General features: G+C 37.2%; 1 protein-coding gene across 1 annotated transcript in view; it reads right to left on the minus strand.

Annotated features, from left to right (window-relative positions):
- BRWD1 (bromodomain and WD repeat domain containing 1) overlaps window positions 1–27,537 on the minus strand; it is a 150,624-nt gene that overhangs the window by 60,343 nt on the left and 62,744 nt on the right. Inside the window, exons 13-19 of the mRNA XM_036747966.1 lie at window positions 27,426–27,524; window positions 15,040–15,190; window positions 14,550–14,684; window positions 11,422–11,550; window positions 10,937–11,162; window positions 8,893–9,081; window positions 694–877 (exon numbers count right to left, since the gene is read on the minus strand). Of these exons, the coding sequence (XP_036603861.1) occupies window positions 694–877; window positions 8,893–9,081; window positions 10,937–11,162; window positions 11,422–11,550; window positions 14,550–14,684; window positions 15,040–15,190; window positions 27,426–27,524 (1,113 nt within the window). The remainder of the gene's footprint in view (window positions 1–693; window positions 878–8,892; window positions 9,082–10,936; window positions 11,163–11,421; window positions 11,551–14,549; window positions 14,685–15,039; window positions 15,191–27,425; window positions 27,525–27,537) is intronic.

Here is a 27,537-nt window from a genome sequence, read left to right on the forward strand (position 1 = left end):
CATCCCAAAAAGTTCTTAAAGACATAATTGTTTTATAAATATTGTGATGCTAAAATAAAAGATTCAACTAGGGGAAAAAAAAATGTAAGATTTCTCTAAGTTAAAAGAGAAACTGCACATAAGTCAAAAAAAAAAAATGAAAAAACAAAACAGAATGTAATTCAAAATATAAAGACCCCTTTTAAGTACAGCTAATACGTCTACTTTTTCAGACGGGGAAAAACCCACATCATTATTTTGCCTTCTAATTAGTCTTGAGAGCAATGCTCAAGGGAATTCTACATATAGTGGCTTATTAAACTATCATCAGACAACCAAAGTAGGGTTTTCTCCATGAATTTCTGAAGAACATATTTCTTTTTCCCTATGGAAGAAAGCAAACTCTACAAATAATCTGGGACAAGGTCTTCCTGACTCCAAGCCAAACAATTGTCACATTGCCTATCTACCTATATCTATATGTTCATTAAATGGCTTTTGTAGGATGCAGTTATAAAACCACCAATCTTAAGGGGAAACTGTAAAAGTAAGCATTCCAAAGGCATAACTAGATAATTACATTAGACTATCCTGTTTAAAACATACAATATATGTACATACATACCCTAAGTTTCTTTAAAAATATAAAAGTATGCATATTCGTGTATACTCCCTACTCTGAAACAATACAGCAAATTAAAATTTTAAACAAACCGAAATATACTCAGTGGAACTTCTGGAACAACCACTCTTCGTTTCCAAGCTTGCAGATCACGTTCTGTGGCAATCTGACTACGTGGAGCATTCTGATGCATCTGACGAACACCTTCCACTTGTCCACTACGACGCAAACCAATATTTGGAGGAGACTGGATGTCTAAACTTAGTCTTCTGAAACCTAGAGGAATGTATTAAGTGAAAAATATGTATCAAGTACTATATCTTAGTGTAAAATAATTATGAAGATAATAGAAATTTTCTACAGAAAGTCACGCCAAAACTAAATTTACTGAATTTTACAGATACATATATACATCTACATATATATAGATACAGATATAGATATATGTAGGTGTGTATGTAACACACATAAAATCAAAATTAGAAAATTAGTATTTATCAGACAATAAACCTCAATTTACCAAAATACTCAAGGAAATAAGCATTATCACTAAGTTCAGTACAACATAATGACAAGTCACAAACCAATGTTACAATCTTGATTATTCACTACAGCATGTTTTTGATTAATATATACCGAAACAATATGCATAATTAATTCTTAAAATCAACACTTTTAAAAATCACAGATAAAAATCTTCACATATGGTTATTTAATAACATCAACTTTATTAACCCCCTTTTCATTTATCCATCAATATCTAAAAAAAGTTCTATTCTGATATTTCCTTTTTGCTTCAATACTCTGGGTTCTCAAAGTCTACACAACACCAGCAAAGCACAAGCTTTTGCAGAAAGCTAGAAAGGCTTACAGTACATGCATGGTAATGGATTACATCTGCTGTCCCAAAATGCAGAGCAGCTCATTAAAATAAACTCTGACCACCAGATGATGAGGAGGCATAGTAACTCTTAGGAGCCGGGAGTTACAAGTTGAGAGTATGGGGGGAGAGGGGAAAGGAGAGAATGAGCGTTCAAATAAGAACTACATATACACAAATTCAACATTTAACTGTTAGGTCCATTCATCAACCCAAAGGATCTACTGGTGCTGTCTTATAATTTTGCATCTTTCCTTTCTGTCCCTGAAGAACTGTTATGTTCATAGCTCTCTAGGGGCTTCCACATTTTTCTAAAGTTACATCATGTTAATTAATAAATTTAAACTTAGTAATGACTTATTTAATTATATGTTGCTGCTTTTAAATACTTAATATTTGGTCTACTTATAATGTAAATAATATTAAAAATAAAGCCAGAGAAAGTTTCCTGAGTGAAAAAAGACTTTGCCAGTACTCACTACAAATCGAAACACAATGAATGCTCCTCAAATGCTTTGTTGTTGTTTAGTCGTCTCTTACTCCTCATAACCCTTTTTGGGGACTTTCTTGGAAAAGATAGTTCGTCATTTCCTTCTCCAGCTCATTTTACAAATGAGGAACTGAAACAGACAGGGTTAACTAACTGGCCTGGGGTCCCACAGCTACTAAGTGTCAGAAGCCAGGTTTGAACTCAGGAAGATGAGTCTTCCTGACTTCAAGCCGGGTGCTCTATCCACTGTGCCACCTACCTGTCCTCCTAACATGCTACCTAACTAGTATTATAGTTTCCAATAACCTAAGAGAAGAATTTTTAATAATATTGTGAATATTGTTGTTTTGGCTCTTTCTTCACGTTGCATCACTTCTTACAAATCTTCCTGTGATTCTCCAAATTCTTCATATTCAACATTCTTTATAAAGCAGTCATATTCCCTTAAATTCCTGTATGTTTATTCACTAGTCTCCAAATGTTAGACACATGTATAATCTCTTTATCACTAATGATTCTGCTTTTTTTGCAGAAAATCTTGCTGTCAATAGCGGCCTTAGGGTCTCAAAATGGAATCTCTGAGCCAAAGTGCATAAACAATTTCGAATTATTTTCCAAAACTGATGAAGTAATTCATAGTTCCTCAAAGTCTGTAATGTGTTGATGGCGTGAATTTTAAAGGTAACATTAAGTAGGAACCCAATGTTTTTACTTTTCGTACATCTTAACATACTCTTACAAGAAAATTTTGTCATTGTTACTGCTTTTTTTTTTTTTGGTGGTGGTGGTGGTGGGGAGGGGTCTTTATATGGCCAGACATAAAGGTACAAAGATCTGGGTTCAACTCCTCCCTCTGATATTTTTTAGTTATATAACCATGAGTAAGAGACTCTCTGAAACACCAATCGTTCAACTGCTTTAAATAGGGATAAACTATATTTAACTTCCTCAAAGGGCTGCTATGAGACAAGTTCATTCAAATAAAGCATCAAGCAAACTTTAAAGCACCGTATGTAAAATGTCAGTATATATAAATTTCTGAGAAGGTATAATGTGGGGAGGCAAAAACATTAAATACCAGAAAGAGCACTGGACCTGGAATCAGAAGATTGGATTCCAATTCTAGCACTGCTACCTGTGTAATCTGGGTAAAATCTTTTAAATTGTCTGATCTTTAGCCTCCTCTCCTCATATGTACTTTTCTTCATAAAATCTTTCCTTTCCTACAAGATGGAACTCAAGCACAAGAAGCCTTTTCTCATCCACTCAACTGCTAGTACTATCCTTCTCAAACTAACATCTTTAAATACTTGGTATTTGTTCTCTTTTTTAATATAGTGGCTAGAGCTAACCTCAAAGTCAGGAAGACTTGGATTCAAGCCTTGCCTGTGACACAATGGTTAAACAAGTCCCATCATCTCTCAGCCCTCAATAACTCTCTGAGAAGACTTGGACTTCCACTAACTGAAATTTTCTTCATCTACAAGTTCCCTATGCCAATGAAATCACAGCTCCCATCACCATCTCCTGTTCTCTTTATATTTATCCTATACGAACATTTATATATGTGTGTACACACAAACAATCTTAAAATCTTCCTTCTTTGTATATGTATCCCTACCTAGCACAGTGCTATGCACATAGCAAACACTTATTAAATGCTTAATTAATGTTTGATTAATAAATGCTAATGAATCTGTAAAATAAGTAAGTTGGCCTATATGGCTTCAGAGGCCAGATCTAATTATACGAACCTACACCAGGAAGAAAAGATGCAGGAAAAGAAAGATGCAGATTAGAAAAAGTTTGTAATGATCACCTCTGGCATTGTACATCAATACCCAAAATTTACGGGGAACTAACACAAATCTATTATATTAGGAACCATTTGCCAAAAGAAAAGTGGTCAAAAAACCAAAACAAAATGAAGAATTTCCAAAAGTATTCAAAGTCAGGAATAATTAAAGAAGTACAATTAAAACAATTCTGATGCATTGATTTATTTCAATTCTCTAATGGATCTGTGATCTGACATACATGAGTACTCCCTCCACTGATACAGGTAGTTATCTACCTACACATTCTAATTCTTCGCAATTCCTGTCCATGTCTTCATAAAGGATCCACCCCAATGGATAAGATATCACTTTATAATCATCCATCAAATTGGCAAAGACTGTAAAAATGTTAAAATTCAATGTTGGTAGAAACATGGGAAAACAGGCATGCTAATTTGCTGCTGGTGGAGTTATAAACTGATATCTCTCTCTCTCTCTCTGGCTTTAGAAAGCAACAAGTAAGACAAAAAGAACTGCAGAATTTTTCATATCCTTTGATCCAACTAGGTTTGTTCCTGAAATTATAAACAGGAGGAAAACAAAGATCGTGCTATATTATTAAAAAACAACAACAAAAAACCTACTTCATATCAGTTCTATCTACGAAAGCAAAGAAATAGAAAAAAAATGTCTAATGATTATGGAATGGTGGAATAAAAATGGTATTGATTAAATTTGTGAATAATTAAAACAAAGAAAGATGATCTGAGTGATAGAAACTAAAGAAGGCATTTCCAAAGAACAATATACATACCTATAGCTATGTAAATTTAGGCCATATTATAGAGCATTGAAAGGCTAACTGCAAAGGACAACACTGGTACTGCTTTCTTAAAGTTAAAGCACATATTCTTTCTTATTCTTAAGGAAATAAAAATTATGAAAACAGACAAGCTGCATAGAGTCATAAACCCTCAATTGTGTTTTCCTGCTTAATAATTTTCTGAAATTATACTATTCTGTGGTTTCTCTATCTTGTAAAGTGTGTTAAAACATTTTATCAAGAAAAGAAAGAAAAAAAGCTAGTGCTTAGACAAGCCATTAAGATAAAACATTAAGCTTACTTTGTTTAATGTACTAATAATCTGACCACATTCTATACTTACTCTAGATAAGTAATTAAAAGTAAAGTCATTAAAAAAGATGCTCTCACATAGTTAAGGGGCAATGTGCTGATAAAGTGCTGGCTTAAGTGTTGAAAAAATCCTAGGTTCAAGAGAAGTCTCTGAAAAATATTGGCCCTGTGCAAGTCACAATCTCTCAGTGCCACCAAGCAATTCTCCAAGACTCTCACAGACTGTGGCAGATCTATATTGGTAAAGGGAGTTTCCCTCTAAAGAGGCTCTCTACACTAAGGAAGACACCAAGTCCAGACAAAAAACTAAAAATAGTACTAGAAATGCTTTTGTAGCAATATCAAGACTTTGTAGCATTTTTCTGATTCCAGAATTTCTCTCTTAAGTTTTCTATAAATGACAGGGATTTACTCCAATAACTAACCAGACTATCACTTCGCAATCTAGCCAGTAAGATATTAAATTTTCACCTGGCTGATTTACTCCTGGTGTTTATAAAAAAATCTAGTCAATGCTGTTTAACAATTTGCCAGTGGTTGCCACTGTCCAACATGATAAATTCCACATTGAAAATTATGTCTTTAAATTCTATTTTGAAAACTTCAAAATGTGCAAAACTAGTTTGAGTAAAACGACAAACAAGTAGCAGTGAAAATATACTTTTAAAAGGATTCTTTAAAATTAATATGTCTCCTTCTATATGATGAATAGTAATGTGGAACCAGGAATTGTAATTATTGCACAATGCTCATCACCAACATTTAAAACCATTTGGAAATGAAATAAATCCCTTGTGCTCAACAGGTAAGAATGACTATCAACCAACAAAATCTCTTGAATACTCTTGAAAACGCTCATTTGTTGAAGATGGTGGCTTGAAAACACGGACTCGCTTGAGCTCTCCCCCAAATCCCTCCAAACACTGGGAAAGAATGACTCCAAACAAATGCTAGAACTACAGAACCCATGAAATGACAGAGTGAAACAAGTCTCCAGTACAAGACAGCCTAGATGGTCAATGAGAAGGGTCTATCGCACTGTGCTGAGAGAGGAGCTGCAGCCCAGTGTGGGCCATACCAGGCCAGAGTAGATTGGGCGGTGCAGGCCACAAGGCCCTGAATCGCTGGCAGCTGTGGCAGTTCCCAGACTTCTCAACTCACAAACCCCAAAGACAACGGAGCAGGTCAGTGGGAAAATTGTTGGACCTGGATGAGAGAAGTGCGTAGTCCAGTCCCAGCCCTGGGGCAGCAGAGATGGCTGCAGCTGTGGCTGAGGCAGCTGCTTCCAGCTCCAGGCCCACAGACAGTGGGGGGAATCAGGTGGCTACTCAGAGTGGAGTGCAGGGATCCCTTCACTGGTGCTAAGGCAGAATACTCTGACTTTGCCCTGCTTGGTTGGGGGTCGTGATCCTGCTTGGCGGTCCTTGGGGGAGGAGGAGCACTGATGAGACAAAGCTTGTGGTAACTATGGAGAGGGAGTCCTCCTGGTAGTTACATGGCATCAAGGAGTGCTCGCACTCACAGACCAGAGCACAGGCCAGTAGAGGAGTATCATACCACCTCAGAAGAGAAGTAGCTCTGAAAACAGCAGCACAAAACCCCTGAAGCTTGGGACAAAGCACTCTCCACTCTCGAAGCAGTCATACCCTGACAAAGACCTCAAAGGTCAAGCAATTGGCTGGGAAAATGAGCAGGCAGGGTAAAAAGAGTTGGACTACAGAATCTTTCCTTGGTGACAAAGAAGATCAAAATGTTCAGCCAGAAGAAGCTAATAAAGTCAAAGATGCTACATCAAAAGTTTCCAAGAAAAATATGAATTGGTCTCAGGCCATGGAAGAGCTCAAAAAGGATTTGGAAAAGCAAGTAAGAGAAGTAGAGGAAAAACTGGGAAGAGAAATGAGAGTGATGCAAGAAAATCATAAAAAACAAGTCAATGACTTGCTAAAGGAGACCCCAAAAAATACTGAAAAAACCAACACCTTAACAAATCAACTAACTCAAAAGGCAAAAGAGCTCCAAAAAGCCAATGAGGAGAAGAATGCCTTAAAAGGCAGAATTACCCAAATGGAAAAGGATGTCCAAAAGACCACTGAAGAAAATCTACCTTAAAATATAGAACGGAGCAAGCGGAAGCTAGTGACTTCATGAGAAATCAAGAAATTATATAACAGAAACAAAAGAATGAAAAAATGGAAGACAATGTGAAATATCTCATTGGAAAAACCAATGACCTGGAGAACAGATGCAGGAGAGAGAATTTTAAAATTACTGGACTACCTGAAAGCCATGATCAAAAAAGAGCCTAGACATTATTTTTCAAGAATTTATCAAGGAAAACTGCCCTGATATTCTAGAACCAGAGGGTAAAATGGAAACTGAAAGAATCTGCTGAAAGCGTCTTGAAAAAGATCCTCAAAAGAAAATTCCTAGGAATATTGTAGCCAACTTCCAGAGTTCCCAGGTCAAGGAGAAAATATTGCAAGTAGCCACAAAGAAACAATTTGAGTACTGTGGAAACACAATCAGAATAACACAAGATCCAGCAGCTTCTACATTAAGAGACTGAAGGGCTTGGAATACGATATTCCGGAGGTCAAAGAAGCTGAGATTAAAACCAAGAATCACCTACCCAGCAAAACTGAGTATAATAATTCAGGGCTAAATATGGATTTTCAATGAAATAGAGGATTTTCAAGCATTCTCAATGAAAAGACCAGAGGTGAACAGAAAATCTGACTTTCAAATGCAAGAATCAAGAGAAGCATGAAAAGGTAAATAGGAAAGAGAAATCATAAGGGACTTACTAAAGTTCAACTGTTTTGTTTACATTCCTACATGGCAGATGACATTTGTAACTCATGAGACCTTTCTCAGTATTGGGGTAGTTGAAGGGAATATGCGTATTTATAGACAGAGGGCACAGGGTGAGTTGAATATGAATGTACGATATCTACAAGGATAAAATTAAGGGTGAGAGAGGAATATATTGGGAGAGGGAGAAAAGGAGAGATAGAATGAGGTAGATTATCTCACATAAAAATGGCAGGAAAAAGCAGTTATAATGGAAGGGAAGAGGAGGAAGGTGAGGGGGAATGAGTGAATCTTGCTCTCACTGGATTTGGCTTAAGGAATAACATACACACTCAATTGGGTATCTTACCCTACAGGAAAGTAGGGTGGAAGGGGATTGGGGAGGGGGGAATGATAGAAGGGAGGGCAGATTGGGGGAGGAGGTAGTCAAAAGCAAACACTTTTGAAAAGGGACAGGGCCAAAGGAGAAAACTGAATAAAGGGGGACAGGATAGGAGGGAGGGAAATACAGTCAGTCTTTCACAACATGACTATTATGGAAGTGTTCTGCATAACGATACATATGTGGCCTACGTTGAATTGCTTGCCTTCTCAAGGAGGGTGGGTGGGAAGGGAAGGAGGGAGAGAATCTGGAACTCAAAAAGTTCTACAAAATGTTAAAAAAAAAATTGTTTTTACATGCAACTGGGAAATAAAATATTCAGGCAATAGGGTATAGAAATCTATCTTGCCCTACCATTAGGTAAGGATAAAAGGGATAGGGGGGATGGAGTGGGGTGATAGAAGGAAGAGCAGACTGGGGAAGGGGGTAATCAGAATGGATGACATCTTGGGGTGGGGGGGAGGGTAGAGATGGGGAAAAAAATTGTAACTCAAAATCATGTGGAAATGAATGCTAAAAACTAAAAATAAATTTAAAAAAATAAAGTAATCATGACATAAAAAAAAAGAAAATGCCCACTTGTCAAATAACTTTACATTTAATTAGCTCTTTTAGTTGAAGTCAACTACAGCTACTTTGATGGATCCATTTCAGGGTGTACATGGAGAATACAACTCCAAAAAATCTTCTCAACCAGCTAAATAAATTGAGATGTGAAGGTTTTCCAACGTGGATCAACTTATCAGTGAATAAACTGTCTTATTTCAATTTTACTTTATATATATTAAAATATTATTTCTTCCTATATTTATTACCTCTTCTTGGTGTTTCTTCCCCATCTGGAAGATCATTTCGAAAAACATCTTGATTTGCTCCCATTCTCTGATCTTGCTGTTGTTGTAACTGTCTTATCATTCCATCAAGAACAACCCTGGCTTCTGGATTTTGCTCATCCAGATCACTGGTATGTTGGCTTATTATCTGTTCAATGACCTCTCCATCACCTTGTAGGTAACAAAGTGAAAGGACTGTTAATATGTGATCAGAAAAATGCAATTTGTTTAACAGACTTGAGTAACGCTAGAAGCAATAGTTTCAAACATCTTAAGTTACACAAACTCTGACAGATAACTTGTCAAAGGATATGAAGTTCTTTAAAAAAAACTGAAACCATCAAGCCAACCAAGTAAAAAAAAGACCCAAACCATTCATAACAGAAATATGAATCAATAAAATAACTTGGGGGTTTCATTTCACACTCCTCAAAGTATAGAAGGAGATAAAAGAATAGTATTAGAGGGCGCGTAAGAAGACAAGGACAGTACTGGTGAAGCTGTAAATTAGTCTAAATGTTCTGGAAAAAATTTCAAATTATGTTCAGAAAAGTTACTATTCATATCTTTTGACCCAAATTTCACTACTGTCCATTACCTTGACTCAAAGATCCTGCAGCTAGGGACATACCTCCCAATGACATAAGTGATAAAGAGAAAGGACTAATGGACATCAAAATATTTATGGCACAACTTTTTTTAGTAGCAAATACCTAAAAACGAAGTGGATATCCATAGACTGGAGAATGACCTCCACCCCCACCCCCCTGTGGTATATGGATATAATGTGGTAAATGAATGTATTATTGTGCTGCAATAAATGATGAATATGATGACTATGCAGAAGCAGGGGAAGACATGAACTAATGAAGAAGGATGTAAGCAGAACCTGATAAACTAGACAATATAAATTTAAGGAACAAAATAATCAAAACTCAATGCTGTCGAAGTAAAATGACCAAGCCTAGCCCCAAAAAAACAGAAATGAGAAGGCAACTGTCCTTTGCTGAGGTGGAGGATGATGGATATAGAACACTGAATGTGTCAGAATTTTTGGATATACTGCTTAGTTTTTCTTTTTGTTTTTCCTTTTTTATTCTTTGTTATAAGTAATGACTGAGAGAAGAATTCACTGGGAAATGTATGAAATATAAAAACAAAAGACAGTAAATATTTTTTTCAAAATTGGACATGCAAAATCCCTAAGCACGGATTATCATTTCTATTAACTGGCTCAAGTCAGTGCTTGAACTTTATAAAAATAACATCGTTGAGATAGTCATTAGATAAGTAACTGCACTATTATCTGCAAAACTGAAATATAAACTTTAAAAGGTATCATACTGAATGTATATTATTTCTTCAACCAATCAATTTTTTAGAAAACCAAATGTTTCCTGATTTAGTAGGAAGGAAGAAGCAATCCTAAAAACAAGAGAGAGAGCTAGATGGCACAGTGGACAGAAGACTCAATTTGGAGTCAAGAAGATTTGAGAGCGGCAGCTAGGTGGCACAGTGAGTAGAGCACTGGCCCTGGAGTCAGGAGGACCCGAGTTCAAATCCAGCCTCAGACACTTGACACACTTACTAGCTGTATGACCTTGGGCAAGTCACTTAACCCCAATTGCCCTGCCTTCCCCCCTCTAAAAAATAAATTAAAAATATATTTAAAAAAAAAAAGACGGGTTCAAATCCTGCCTTAGACATTTAGTAATAACTCTGTGATCCTGGGCAGTAGATAGAGTGTTGGGCCTAGAAACAGTAAGACCTGACTGAGTTTGTATCCAACTTCAGACATACATGAGTTGTATGACCCTGGGCAAGTCACCTAGCCTGTCTACTTCAGTTTCCTCATCTCTAAATGGGGATAGCAATTGCACCTTTTTCTCAGGGTTGTTATGAGGATCAAATAAGATAGTTTTTTGCAAAGCATTTCACAAACCTTAAAGTGCTACATAAATGGTAGAAAGGAAGATAGAAAGAAAAGAGGAAGCTTATTTAAAAATAAAAAGCTTTTTCATCTTACTTGTTGCCACATATCCGAGCTGTGGAACCAAATGTTCATCTGCAGAGTTCTCTCGACCTGGTACTAATCTTTGATACTTAGTTGGGTGAGGATTGCCATCTACATCCACCAAAAACGGAGGAGGCATGAGATGAGGAGCCTGTTGGGTCTGTTCATCTAATACGTAATTATTTGAATCACGAATCAGTGGTCGGTAGTCAGTATGGAAGAACATCTGATCAGGAATCTAGAAAAACAAAGATTTCATTTTGGCATGTAATGGAAGTCAAAGAGCCTGAATGATTAGAAAGAGTTTAATCACAAATATCAGTACAAAAAAACATTCTCCATGAATCAAGAGTATATCTTCCTAGAAACAGACTGTAAAATATAAAGTGTTATTTTGAATGTCTTAGGAGAACTGAAATATAAGAAAATCTAAGCTTATAATATATATGACTATAATTCTATTTAAAAAAGTATTCTATACATAAAATTTAACTGACCTTCTCATAAGGTTTACTGCACCCAAATCCAAATATAAGCAGATGTCCATGAGAATCTGTACAAGCGAAATGCTGTCCATCTGATGAAAATTTACAGTCAAATACAGCTCCATGTCCTTGTCCTTCAATCTAGAAAACAGCAGTTGAAAATATTGTAGGAAACACAGACAAGAAATTTTATCCAACAAATGCTTTTTCAATTAAAAATTTTTCAGGCTACTCTTTGGAAGATTGAAAAAAAATAGTTTTACATTAGCTATTATCATTAGTCAATTTGTATTTTCAAACAAAATACAGAATTGTAAAGTTCAAAGAACCTTAATAGTTAATAGGAGTTACTTTAAGTTTTTAGAACTAAATCATTTTTAGATTATTAATAAACTGCCCTCCCAGATCATAAAGCAATTCTCAAGAAAAAAACCTGAAAAAACAGACCAGTACAATGGAACACAGATAACAGAAATGACAACAAATGCATACTAAAATCCAGAGTTTAATAAATTTATGTATAGCAAACAACGCTAGGGAAGAATTATTTAATAAATACAGATATGAACAATGACTGGCAATATAGTAAAAAATACTGTGCCAGCAACATGTAACTCTCAAACATATTGACTTGATCAAAAATATCAACATAATGAAACAAACTTCTAAAAATATTCAAAGCATTCTTTATACTCCCCTTCTCCACTCCAAGACACCCTTATTTCTTTCAAATTTTCCTATTTCAGTAGACGGTCTCACCATTCTTACAGTCATCCAAATTCAAAAGATGCAGGTCACCCAGGACACCAATATATATCCAATCAATTGCCAAATCTTGTTACTTCACTCTACTCATCTCTTGTATCTGTCCCCTTTGTAGCAGAGCCAATGGAACTTTAACTTATGCAATTACTTCTATAATGTTTGGCCTTAGTAGTTCTATACCTCTTTTCACATGTACATGAGGATGTCTTTATTACTTGGGATTTTTGTAACTGCAAATGCCAACCTTCTTTCACAGATACAAATGAATTGATACTACTTGTTAAACATGCACAGTACATGCAAAGAAGTTATAATACTAAACTGAGGTCTTTTTATCTTTAACATTAAAATATTCGTGAAAATTGCAACACCCTCTCCCCCATGCCATCACCAAAAGACAACACAGAAAAGTAGCAAGAGTGGATATAGATTCACAGTGAAGTCCTCATCCTTCTACCCTGCCCCTCAGGGCAATTTGAGAAGTACTAGCAATAACATGATGTTAGAGGCAAGATCTATGAAGGCAGTTTAAGGCAGACAGCTGTGGACAATAAGGCAGCACATAAGGCTAGTTTTGAAGTGGTGCTGGCTGCCATGCAGCAGCGTCAGGATTTAGGTCACTCCCCCAAAGAAGACCCCCTTGCTTCAACTAGAACCACAACTCCTTGAATCTATCAGGTTCTGAAAGGGTCAATGGCAAGTCTAATCATGTAAAATTCTTTACCTTTCCCTGCCCATCCCTAGACATGAGTGAACACCAGAAGCAGGGGATAAGGGACAGGTAGAAGGAGATGACATTTATGGAGAGGCTATTTGTCCTATTTTTCTTCTGCCCTCCTCCCCTCCCCTATAAGAGACTATTCCACAATAGCATGGATCCCTCTGAGTCAGCCGGTCACCTAGCATTTATTGCTGCTGTTCAGTTGTTTTCAGTCATGTCCAATTCTTAATGACCCCATTTGGGGTTTTCTTGGCAGAGAGACTGCAGTAGTTTGCCATTCCCTTCTCTAGTTCATTTTACAGATGAAGAAACTGAGGCAAACACAATTAAGTGACTAGCTCAGGGTCTCATGGCTAGTAAGGGTCAGGACAGATATGAACTCATGAAAAGTCTTCCTAACTCCAGGTCTGACCCTCTAGCCACTGTGCCACCTAGCTGCCCAGCATTTTTAAGTGTTAGGTAATGTATTAATAACTGATGATAAAAAGAAAGGCAAAAGACAGTCTCTAGTCTCAAAAAACTTGCACCCTAATGGGAGAGACAACATGCAAACAACTATGTAAAAACATGATGTATACAGAACAAAAAGGGAGATAATCTCAGAGCTAAGGCATTAGAACTAAGGAAGAATGGAAAAGACTTCTTTTCAAAAGGTAGGACTTGAAGGAAACAAAGGAGGCCAAGAGGTAGAGAAAAGGAGGGAGAGCATTCTAGGAATGGGGGACAGCCTGTGAAAATGCCAGGAGTTAGAAGATAAAAGCTCTTATGTTAGGAATAGCAAAGAGGTCATTGTCACAAGTTGAGGGGCTAAGGGGGACTGAGTTCTACGTTTCCTTATTTCATAATACCTTGCCAAGCCATAACCTTGGATTACTCACAAAATCCTCATGTATTAGATTTTTCTTCAGTTCTGATTAATATGCTAATGAAAGGAGCTAGAGGAAAATTAGGAAACCATGAGAACTGGTTCTACTACATACTAACATAATCTCAACTGGGCCCTCACTTTAGCAAGGTGATCCTTTTACACCTTCCTAAAAGACTCACTACTGGAACCACCATGGAAATAATTCCAAGCCCCACTCCCAATCTCTCATGGTTCTTTTTTTTTTCTCTCCACCCACCCCTGGTATCCCAGCTTGAGAACTCTCTCTCATGCCCTTCACACTAAATGCTCCCTCCCTCCCCTTCTCTGCTCATCTCACAACAGCCTAATGTCTTCCCCACTATCTCCTCATTAATTCCTGCCTCACATGAAAGTGATCCTTCTCCTTGATAGAAGTGAAGGCATATAATAATACTAGAAAAGAAAATTTCCAACAAGAGATTTACTGTTAAGACACTGAACAGAATGAACACCAGCATTTGATTAGCCTCTGGCCATAATTTAAGAATGAAGGGCACCTAAATAACTGTATAGTTTAGACTGAAATACAGATACATCCGCCAAGCAAGAAAATGTTTTGATTAAACACACTTTGAAGTTTTCGCTAAAATGACAATTATATAAACATCAGTTGAAGGAGAAAAAGTATTTAGATTTCAATAAAGTTAACTTGAGGGGGAAAAAAAAGGCATGCAAACACACAGGTCTGGAAGGGGTGGCTACAAATATAATTTTTTTTTTGCCATAGATGGCTTTAAAAAAACTTACGATATTGAAGTAATGCTTTGTCTTAATGCCTTTTGTAATATCCCATATAAATATATTTCCATCATGACCTGCAGACAGCATAATCCTGGAATCAAAGGGATGTGTCTCCAAAACAAATACTTCATCTGTGTGTCCCTTTATTGAATATTCAAAACAACACATTAAACAGTTTTTCAAGTTTAAAGATACAATTTTTAACAAGGATTTTAATAGTGTTCATTTCTGTGTTGTTTTCACAAAGTTAGCATTAAGGAAATACAAATGTAGAGGTCTGTTATATATCACAATTTCTATAACAATAGCATGTATATTCATGTATATTAAAATGAAAATTCTGACTATTCAGCTATTAAATGTCTATAGCAAGTTTCCATAGTACATTTCTAACTTATATATTCAACATTATTAAATCAAAACATTATTAAATCTAAATAGCTGATTTATATTAGATTACTTTAACACTTTAAAAGAAGATTCAAAATTCACATACCACCAAGTTATGAAGTAGCTGTCCAGTATGAGAATTCCATACTTTGAGTACATGGTCATTTACAGCTGTGACAACAAGGGTATCATTTCGGTTCCAAGCTATCATTGTTACTTTGGGTTTCATAAATTTCTCTTCTTCTGAACACGAGTCACTAAGAAAAATCAAATACACCACTTATAAATTCAAACATTCATTTATAGGGTAAAATAATACCATATGTACACTCTTAAACTAGCAGTAAACTAAAGAAATTCAGAAAAAGCTTAAACCTAGTATAGCACTGTAGAAACTCAGTTTTATCAACTATTAATCATCATGGCTGGATAAAAGTCCTGAAGAAGCAAGTCCTTTAAAGAGATAGAAGGTGAAAATTAATAAGAATAGCTAGTATTTATATAGCATCTTAAGGCTTGCTAAATGCTTTACAAATATTACCTCAATTTAGCCTCACAATCCTGTAAAGTTATGTTCTACTATTATTATCCCCATTTTACAGATAAGGAAACTGAGGCAGGCAGAGGTTAAGTGATTTCCCCAGGTTCACTAGGGTCATATTTGAACTCAAGTCTTCCTTACTCCACATCCAAGACTATTCACTATGCCACCTAGGAAATTTACATCTTCCCTTTTTCCTTTCTGGGTTTTGGTCATCTGTGCTTTTCTCCAAGAAGGGCCTCAATAAAAAATTTCTTCATAGTTGGCAGCCTTGGAGAAATATGACATAGTGATAACAGTAACAATTAAATTATAAGAGAAACTGGTTTAAAAAAATAGCCTAACTATTGCACTTTTAGAATTTATATAGCACATTCTTTGAAGGCTAACATTTAATAATAACTAGATTTTGTTTTACAAAGCACTTTCCTCAAAACAGTGGCAGCAGGGGACAGATGTAGTGCAAGTCACTATCTTCATTTTAAGTATAAAATGACAAGAAATTATAAATACTATCTGCTCAAGGTCACAAAACTACTAAGTGGAAGCAAAGGGAGGGCTCAAATCTAGGTCCTCTGATTCCAAAGATAATTTCCTTCTTACCACATCATACCTTCTTGGTAGTGTTCCTAAACAAATTTTCTCCCTGCAACTCCCTCTAGCACCTCATTTCTACCATCATAAGGAAGACTGTGCTAGGCTAAGGTCCATAAAATTTAAAAGTCCCCAGAGTTCAACAGGGGCTGTCTGATGATCAGAGTTCCAGGACCAGGGATAAATATGGGCAGATGAATCACGTATCAGGCCACTAATTTTAAGGTTAGTGAACACCACTGTTTCCAAAAGGGACCTCATCACTAAAGCACCCAGCCACTTCTCTGTTTTTTTACACACTGGGAACCCTTAGCAGAATATCTGATGTTATAATGTCTAGCTCACCAGAACACCACAGCAGAGGCTCAGGGGAAAAAAAAAAAAGGAATATATGTGCTCCATGAAGTTCAGTCAAAGCCTGAACTACTCGAGTACATGGGTTGGCTTCAAATGTGAGTGGGCGAAATACCTGAATGGTCTTATTTCAAGTGAGGAGTAAGATGATGCTCCCTTTTCATACAGTGATTTATGAAAGCAGAAGATGGCAAGACAGTAGATTCCATCAAGATAAATTCATCTCTGATCAGGTGGAAAACACCTTTAAAAAGTGACTACTTTTTTATAGCTCTAAGAGTAATAGCATCCCCTCTTATCCCAGACTAAAAAGTATTATCATGGGTGAGAAGGCTTTGAAATTTCCCAACATCAGGCTTAATCTCTGCCATATAAAGTAGCCCAGGAGCCCACCTGAACTGACAGAACAACACAAACCCCCATCTTGGGCCTAATGGAAAAATCCCTAGTCAGAGATCTAAGGATATTTACTTCTGAGCCAAGAAGGCAATTCATCAGCATACCTTCTACATTTCTGAAGGAGACTGAGGGGGCATGCTGTAGATCTCAGAAATTTGCTTCATAAGTGGGGCATTTCCTTAAGGATTGACACGTAATCCCTAGATCACTACATTCTCAAATCAGAAGCAGTACCACCTAGGCTAATGCTATTCCTCTCTCCTAGAACTAGGTTAACTCGGTCTGCAGGGGGCATGCACCATTCTTCACAAGGAAGTTTAAAGTATGCAGGTCAATAACATTCTAACCTTAGGCAGCAAGACAGCCACCAACAGGGAGTTTCCATCAGGGAGGCAACTGAAGAATAGAGTGAAGACTGGATAATGGCCAAGATAAGAACCAACTAGAAGTTATTTTCAAGAAGGGTCCTGGGTAATGTAATGGGAAGGGCACATTAGTCATTCACAAACAAGAGCATCTAGAAGACATCAGCAACCATAAGGAATACCTCTTTACAGCTTGGGTACTACGCTGGACCTCTTGCATAATGCATAACAGTGTGAAACACATTTAGCAAATATATCCTGTTTTAATCTTCACTTCCTGTTTATAATCTGAAAATCAAATACGCTAATCTATTACATTTTTCAAGGAAATAATTTTGATGCATAAATGGGAGAGCACTTGATGGAATACATCTCTAAGGTACCATGCTAGAAAGGCACTGAATATGGTCCTCATAGTATACTGAGTTCTAAGCAGTAGCCTCATTAGGCATAGAGATAACAAGGTTGGGTTCCACTGGCATAACTTTCAAGAAATGACAGCTGCCTCCACACCACAATGAAGAAGAGAAGGACTTCAAAAATCAGGGTAAAAGGAAACAAAAGCTTTATGATGTGATGATAAGCCTTTTTAAAAGCCAACAGGCATTACTCACAAATGAGTGCTAGCCTTCAAAGGAGTCATGACTTTAGATTATTATTCCAATAATGCTACCATTGCCCAAAATTGGAACTCCTGCAAAAACTTCCTTCAGAGCAATTTATGAGTTAATTCCAGAAAAATAAGGCATTATTATTCTATATTTGGCTATCTTTTACTTACCATAAATAGCTGTAAATTACTTTTCCATTAAAAAAATCCATCATTAAAAAATTAAAAACTGCAAGCACTGAGCATATTCAAAATATAAGACTAGAAAGAAAACTCCAAAAACTGTCAAACACAGATATGATTCTCAGATTGAGCCCCTGAAAATATAATGACCACCATACTTATTTTTTAAGTCTGAAATATTTGCTTGAGCAACAGCATGGCACAGTGGATAAAGGAGGAGCCTTAGAATCAGGAATACTTGATTTCAAATCCTATCTGATACAAACTGCCATTGGTAGTGAGAGGCACTAGCAGCATGGGGGGAAATGGAGATCAGAAGAAGTCTCATGTAGGATGTGTAACTTGAGGTGAGGTTTGAAATGAAATAAAGGATTCTAAGATAAAGAGGTGATAAGGAAGTGTATTTAAGATATGGAGGACAGTCTGTGAAAAGTTACAAGGAAAACTGATGAGATGTCATGGGAGGTATAGCAGAAAAGGCCAATATGACTGTAACATAAAGTGTGGGAAGCGAAGTAATATATAATAAGGCAAGAAAGCACTATTACATATTGTTAGTACAATGCCTGGCATGTAATAGGTGGTTAGGGAGAGACAAGAGGCAAGTAGAACTACCACCATTACCTCACCACTACTATACTGAGCATCTCCCTCAGATCTTGATGAATACATCCCAGGACCTCGAATCAAGAGTCCTGAGAATAGTAATGCTTCCAGAACAGTAGCCATAGCTAGCATCTTGTGGAAATACAGCCCAGCAACTACTCCTATAGGTGCTAAAGCTGCTAAAGATCAGGAAAACAAAAAGTTCTCCCCAAAGTCCTTGACACAACCAAATAGTTCAACATCAGAAACTAACATCATTTTATTGGTGGAAATGTCATTAAAGAAGAGGCAGTACCATGGGACCATTCCATCTGACTTGCAGCTGAAAACTTCCACATGTTGTCTCCCCCCTTTAAAATGTGAACTCCTTGAGAGCAAAGAATGTCTTTTTAATCTTTCTATTTGTATCACCGAACTTAGCACAAGAATAAAAGTTTAAGAAATGCATTTTAAGAATTCATTCAAGGGCAGTTAAATTAACAAATTGAAATGTTAAAAATATTTAAAAATCAAAGGAATAAAAGGCTGTAATATGGGCAGCTAGATGGAGCAGTGAGTAGAGCACTGGCCCTGGAGTCAGGAGGACCTGAGTTCAAATCTGTTCTCAGACACCTGACACATGTACTAGCTGTGTGACCTTGGGCAACTCACTTAACCCCAGTTGCCCTGCCTTCCCCCCTCCAAAATTAAAAAAAAAAAAAGCATTCATTCATTGATTAGTTCAACAATGTTTAATAGAATATAAGGCAGGATGGAGACAGATTATAAAAGACTTTGAAGTAAATGATAAAAATACATTTGTATATTATTTGGGAGGAAATAAAGTCACTCTAGCAATAGTTTATTGAGGAGACATAGTCAAATCGGTGCTTTAATAAGAAAGTCATTTTGACAACTATGTATGGGATGGATTTAAGTGGGGAGAGATTTGAGAAAATAGAGGTATTAGGAAACTATTCCAATAGTCTAGGTAAAAGGTAATGCAGGCCTAAACTAGGGTGAGAAACATGTATGGATAAGAGGGATATCATGAATTTAATCAACAAAACTTGGCAATTAGATATATAGATTCAAAGACACTTGAAAAGTCAAGGAGGATACAAAAATTGAGAACCTGATTGAATGGAAGGATAGTGGTGTCCTCCACAGCTATAAGAAAATTAGAAAGAAACACGGGTTTTAGAGGGCAATCTGCTAGAATAGACTGGAGAGGATGAAAAAGGTACAAGAAGCTGGCCCTGGTGAAGAGTAAAGACATCACTTTTATTATACATATATTATTTATATTTTATTTTTATATATTTTGTTATGGATTATTGTGTATGTTATTTGTATATTATCCAAAAAGAGAAAAACAGTGAGGAATGATGTAAAAGTATTTTCTGAGATACAGCATGGTGAAGAAGTGGGAGCTCTCAACAAATAAACTATTTTCTCAGTAAAGCACTGAGGCAAAACTGTCTGATTGGAGTATAGGGGGCAAGGAGTGAGAAGAGGATGATGTTATGAGACAATTCAGAAAAAAACAGAAGGCATAAAAAAAAATAAACCAAACCCTGTGGGGAGTGTGACCAGATTAGGGAGGATCAGTCAAGGAGGAGTAAAGAGATGGTCTTGAGGAATTAGAGAACCAGTTGAGATAAAAATGTGCAAGACTTCCTCCAACATTATACAGGCAGCACGTAAAATGCCCAGACATAACGAGGGCAAGAAACAAGTGGCAACAAAATTGCAAACTGCTTTTTATCTGCAACACAGTCTGCATGGGGCAATTGCCTAAACACCAATGAAATTTTAGCTACAAAGCTAATATATGCTTAGGGGAAAAAAAAATCAGTTCTATTCCTCTTCGAAAATCCTACTGTGATGACTCACAGCACAATGGAGGTGACACTGACCCTAGCTACGGCAGGTTCTACTGAACCTTGACGGAAAGGACACAAGTACATCCTTGGAAACATTGTTTGCCTTTTTAGGATAACTGAGAGGGTCATTACTAGAAGGCTGTATACGACATGATAGAATTTAATGGCCTCAGCAACCAAGGAAATGAAGAAAAACTAAAATCATCTTCCTAACCCTTTGGTGGTAAAAGAAGAAAACAAAGAGGACTGGGTGGGAATAGAGTGTATCAAGAAACAGTTTTTAGATTATATATAATGATTAATCTAACTGCAGGTATATGACATAGGAATTTCAACATAATACAAAATGGAATTCGTTCTTTTTCTCCTAGAGCCAACCAATCTAATGAACAAGATTTCAGCAGAGAATATTCTTTCTTCATTCTAAACCATCCTTCTAAACAATGAAAAAGAATTTCTAAGTGTTTACTATGAAGTCTCTGGCCTCAAAGAGCTTATATTTTGTCAGTCAATAAGTTAGCTGGCATTTCTTAAGCCACTACTATGTGCCAGGCACTTGTGCTAAGGTCTGGGGATACAAAGAAAGAAAAAAAAAGCTGTCCCTTCTGTCAAGGAGCTCACAGTCTACTAAGGAAGACAAGATGGAAATAACTACAAACAAAAAAAGCATATAAAGGACAAATTAGGGGTAATCTCAAAGGGAAGGTATTAAAATAAAAATCAGGGAAAGGCTTAATGAGGAAAACTGAGACTAGAAAGGTAGGCAGTGAAGAGGTTATGGAGGGCTTTAAAGACAAAGAGAAGATTATCTATTTGATCTCAGAGGCAAAAAGGAGCCATTGTAGTTTACTAAAAAGGCATGCCATGCTTACACCAGAATTTCCGAAAATGAACTAAGGGGAACATTCGGGGGGAGAGATTTGAAACAGCGAGTCAAATCAGTAGGCTACTGAAAAAGTCCATGTCTGAGAGCCAGAACCAAGGTGGTTAAAGTTTCAGAGGAGAGAAGGGGGCATGACTTGACAAATGATTAGCTATGTAAGATGATCAAGCAGAGAAGAGAAAGACAAGCCTAGGTGACTGAAAAGATGATGGAGCCCTCCACAGTAACAGGTAAGGTTGGAAAAGGTGAATATTGGGGGAAAGACAGGGTTCAGTTTTGTATAAACTGAAAAGAACGCTATAAGGCACCCAGTTTTAGATGGTGAATAGGCAGTTGGATATGCAAGTCTGGAGGCCATCAGATAGGTTAGGACCAGATAAATAAATCTAAGAATCACCGCCACAAAATGCTTATGAGATCACCAAGAGAAGCAGTATAGAAGGAGAAGGGAAGAAAGTCCAGGATAGAGTCCTGTAGCTATATCCCAGTTACTAGATATGAACTGGATGAAGACAGCAGTCTGGTAGGAACCAAGAGAATGAAGTATTACAAAAACCTAGAGAAGAAAGTATCAAAGACATGAGGGTTATCAACAATGCTAAAGAAAGGATTAGGATTAAGAAAAGGACTTTAGATTGGATTTAATCAAGATATATTAGTGGTAAATTTGGAGAGAACAGTTTGGAGAATGAATGATGAGGTCAGAAGGCAACTTCAGAGAGTTAAGAGACAGGAAAGAAAGGAGAGACACTGACAGTAGCCATGAAAGGGAAGAGAGGAATAGGATAATATCATGGATTAAGTGAGGGTTTTTTGAAGAGAGGGGAGATGCGAGTATGTTTGTGGGCAGTAGAGAAGCAACCAATAGGCAGTGAGAGATTGAAGATCAATGAGATAGGATGAAGGGGTTGGGTGAAGAGGGGATTGTGTTAGTAAAGATGAAAATGGCCTCACCTGTGTATGTAGAAGGCTTAGCCTTTGCAAGGAGAAGAGTCATTGCTTCATGTGAACCAGGACTGATAGAGAGAGTGGTAGAAAGTATCTGAGAGATGGGAGATGAGGAGGAGAGATGAAGCAGCTTGGCAAATGACCACAATTTTCCAATGAAATAAGAGGCAGGGTTCTTAGCTGAGAGGGTGGGTGGAGGGAGAGTCATAGGAGGAATGAGAAAGATCAGAGAAATTGCTCCAGTCAGCAGGAGAATCATAAACTGGTTGGGAAAATGTACTACAGTAAGGGCCCAGTTGAGATTATGTAACAGAAAGCTGTAATGGATTCAGGCAGCATGATTTCTTCATTCAGCAACACATGAGTAGGGAACAAAGGAAGTGGATGGCAAGGCTGACATGTGGCAGGTTCACAAAGGGGTTAAGATGAGGAAGGGAAGAGACTGTAGGCAGTGCAGCTGTGATGGTTTGGAAAAGAAGTGGGTTAGGGAGAGATTGGAGGTCATGATGAGAACCAAGAACAGGGATAGGGCTTGCAAGGCAACGGGAGAGGTGGAAAGACAAAGATTGTGATCAAAGAAGGGAATTTCAGAGTTCATGAACATGTGAAACACATTTGTGAGTGACAGCAAGGCAAAAGGCTAAGATCAACTCTGCGCAGCTGAGGGGAAGTACATGGGAAATGAGGAAACTGAGGTGACTGAAAGAGCATCACCACAGTAATTGGGTAGGAGAGAAAGACTATGGAGCCAGGAACTGAACTCATGAGTTCATTGAGAGTATCATGCAGAGGCTGGCAGATAAACAGCTACCAGAATCTTGACTGGATGATATAGACCGAATGAACCTCAAAGGAGAAGTGGTTACTGAGTGTTGGTGAGAGGTCAAAGCCTGGAAGTTGAGGAGCAAGCAGTACTCCAACTCACACCACAACCAGTGATTGGTGGGGGAGGGGGAGGACAAGTGGAAAGGGGTGTGTGAAGGTGAAGCTAATGCTGGAAAAGGTGGCCAGGGAAACCTTCATCAGGAGAGAGCAAGGTCTCAGTGAGTGCAAGGAGAAGGAAGTAGTGAGAATGTAAAAGACCTAAAATGACAGCATGTATGTCAGTTATTGAAGAGCCATTTCATATAGCACATTGGAAAGGGTGGGGTGCTTTACACTGATGGGAATGGCCTTAGGATGTTTCAATGAGTCTTTTATTGATGAAGCTATGAATTGCTGGGAAACACTTAATTTTTTGAGAAAAATTACTTGTGCCTTTGTTCCACAGTTTAAAGGTGTCTAGTCCCCAGTGAAATTACGATCAGATGCTACTATCATGTCTTAAGCTCAGAACCTTCATGGAAAAGTAGAACATGCTTTAATAACCAGTCAGTGAACAAGTTTCAGACAAATAGTATGTGGTGCTTTAAGGCTTGCAAAGCATTTTATATGTTATTTCATATCATCCTCACAGTAATCCTGTGAGGCAGGTGCTATCATTATCCACATTTTACTGATGAGAAAACTGATGCATACAGGTTAAGTGACTTGCCCAGGGTTATCTAACTAGTGTCTGAGGCAAGATTCAAACTCAGATCTTTCTGGCTCCATTTTTTGTGCTGCCTAACTGCCAAGTGGAATTGTCCAGAAGAGTGGTGAAAAAGGCCTGAACCAAGGTGGTAACTGAGTAACTAGAGAGAAAGGAACATATATGAGATACTTTGTGAAGACAGAAATGACAGGATTTAGGAACAGATTAGATATGTATGAAGGATGAGTGACAGTGAGAAACAGAGGAAGATAGGAGGTCTGTTTTCCTTTCAACAGTAACAGGGAAATTGGGAAAAGGAGAGGCTTGTAGGTAAATATAAAGTTCTGTTTGGACTTTTTGAATTTAACACACATAACCATATGTAGAGATATCTAAAAGACAGCTGTTAAGGTGAGAGTAGAGCTTGGGAGAAAGACTGGGGCTAGATTTGTAGATCTGGGAAAGAATGGCATGAAGATGATCACTGAACTAGAAGATTACCAAATGACAAAATATAGAGAGAAAAGAGAAGAGGGCTGAAGACCGTGTCTTGGAAGACACCCACAGTTAATGGCCATGACATGGATTATGAACTAGTGATGGTGCACTTAAGACAGGTAAGAACGGAACAAGGAGTCAAAATAAACAAACAAAAACCTAAAGAGGAGAATATTCATAGGGACAAAATAATCAACAATGTCAGATGCTGCCAAAAGTTCAAGAGGACTCTCAAAGCCATCTTCAGTCTTCAGTCTTTCTTGCCCTATGTATAAAATCAATTGCCAAGTATTGTGAACTCTATCTAGTTTCTCATATGAATTTAACTACCTTATATCAGGTCTTCATTACCTCATGGCAAAACTAATTCTACAGTCTACTACTCCAGGACTTAAGGCCTTTTCACTTCCACAAAGCTGGCAAATTGATATTCCTCAAGCACAGGCATAACCCTGTCACTCCCCTGCCCAAAAAGTTTCAGTGACTTCCTATTGCTTCTAGGACTGAATATAAATTCCTCTGTATGCAAAGTCCTTCACAATGTAGTTCCAACCTAGGGGTATCAACTTAACTTTTAAGACGTACTTCATGTTATTGCCCTCCCACACTCCACATTCCACATAAACTGATCTCCTTGTGAGCATCACATTCTATCTCTCACTTCCAACCCATTTGCACAGGCTATCCTATCCTCCCTATCCTGAAATGTTTTCTTTCCTCACCCCTCATTCCTGGAATTTCTAGCTCCATTATTTCAACTGCTACCTCCTTGTTCCTCCTTGTTGGTAGCAGTTCCCCTCAAAAAATTAGTTTGAATTTACTTTGATATATATGTACACCACAATTCACTCTTTAATGTAAGAAACTGAAGAACATTTGCTGATTTACATTAATAGGGAGAATTTCCTGACTTGGGAGTTTCCAACTCCGTTGAGTAATCTGTATATAAGTTACCTCCCACACCCCCTGTAAAATGCAAGATGCACGAAGACGGGGAACACCTTCATATTTTGTTTTTTTACCCCCAGTGCCTAACACAGTGCCTGGTATATAGTAGGCAATTAATGTCTTTACTAATTGAATATTAAGATTTGTGCAATGACAAAATAACGCTTAATAACAGATGAACCAAACCATATTAATATGGATAGTCTTGAAATAAACAAGGAAGTTTCAGCTGAATGTAAGGTTGGTTCACAGGTTGTCCTCAGAAAGGCAAAGGAGTTGGCAGAAATGGTTTCATTAATGTGTCTAAAAGCAAAACCTAGTAACTCCTGGATCAAAAACAAAATCCTGTCATTGAAAGCCCTTCATAACCTAGCCTCCTCTTACTTTTCCAGTCTTCTCACATCTTACTCCCTGCCACACACTCTTCAATCCAGTTGCATTGGTTTCCTAGCTGTTCCACAAGAAAACACTCTATCTGTAGTCTGTAGGCACTTTGTCTATCCCCCATGCCTGGAATGGTCTCCATCTACTGGCTTCCCTGGCTTTCTTTGTTCAGAAATACTCTTGATACTCAGTATAAGGTCATTCTCATAAAGAAATTAGATATGTGAACCAACTAAAATTCCATCTTTTACAGGGAGCCTTTTTCAACCCTTCTTAATTCTAGTGTCTTCCTTTTGTTAATTATTTCCTACTTATTCTCTCTCTCTCTTTACACACACACACGCACACGCACATGCACACACACAAAATCACTATAAAGAAAGGCAAAAGATTAAGAATAGTATTATTTAAAAAAAAAGAATAGTATTATTTATAACACAGGCAAAGTGAAACAAATCTAAAGAATTACTAAATCAATCCTCAGCTGAGCCACATCACTCCACAATCATTTACAGATAAACTGTCAGAGGATAACAAATAAACATTAGATGCAACAAATTATCATTTCCATAATGTTCTGTTTTCTTCAACAGTGACAGTGGAACTACTACATTTGGACCCCCAAATCTCAGATACTTAAGCCACCGTCATGCTTAAGACTTACGTCAGGAAAAACAACTGAACAAAGCAAGTAAATATCCTAAAAACCAGTACTTAAAGTGATACAGTCTTAAAAGCACTAAGGAAACCTTTAAGAAGGTATCCCAGGAAAGGCAAGCTACCAAAAAAGTGGTATTAAAAAAAAAACAAAAAAACACATGGATATGACTACTCCCAAAAGGCCAGTAACTACTGGTTCACACGTCTAATTTCGTATCTTTATGAGAATAATCTATACTGCATATCAAGTGAATTTCTGAACAACAACAACAACCAAAAAAAAAAAAAAAAAACTAGAGCAGGTACTTCCATATATACCAAACTATTCACAGAAGAAATTTTTTGCGTGTGTTAAAACCAGAAATGGGTCCACCAATTGGAGGATAAACAAACTGTGATATGTAAACATAATGGAATGTTTTGATGACATAAAAAACGACAGCTATTTAGAAAAATTTTAAGTGGGAAGATTTGAATTAACTCCTGCGAAGATAAAAAAAGAAACAATATACACAGTGACTAAAAAATGTGAATGAAAATAACACTGAAAGACAACTGAACTTGGGATTAAAACACCTCTTGGGTCCTCTTAGGTCCAGTGAGGTTAAAAGACTTGCCAGAGATTCAGAAATCAATAAAACACAAACCAAAAAAACAACAGGCTTTCATAACTAATATTCCCAGATCTTTAGAATCACACAACTGACACATACATACAAAGAATACAAAATCCCACTATATATTGCTTGTTGATTATGAGAGCAAGAGAGCAAGAGAGAGAGAGACATTTGACTTAGTAGAGCAATACACAGCCTCTGTGGAAGATCTCTGGAAGTTATGGACAAGAATCAGAAGGTGAGAATGCAGGGCAATTCTGTAATCTCCTCATAGAGGACATGCCAGAATGGGTGCGATCACAGATCCAAGAAAATATTGGGGAAAAAACCCACATTTCTTTTATTATCACACCCAATTCTGATTATAATCCATCACAGTTATTTGGCAAATTTATGAATATAATAATTAAAAAAACCTAGCCTATGAAGAAAGTACCTACCAACCCCTTTAAACAAAACACAGATTCATAATCTCTATAAACCAATCATTTCCTCTATCTGATCAATAAGTCACCCCAACTTACCGTGACAATCTTGTTGCCATATCCAGTAAAATACTCTTCCATTCTGGCTGCTCAAATTTCCAAATTCTTGCTGTTCCATCTCTGCTACCACTTAAGAAGCTAAAAATAAATA

Source organism: Trichosurus vulpecula, chromosome 2 (assembly GCF_011100635.1).
Source record: "Trichosurus vulpecula isolate mTriVul1 chromosome 2, mTriVul1.pri, whole genome shotgun sequence".
In the NCBI taxonomy this organism is placed as follows: Eukaryota; Metazoa; Chordata; class Mammalia; order Diprotodontia; family Phalangeridae; genus Trichosurus; species Trichosurus vulpecula.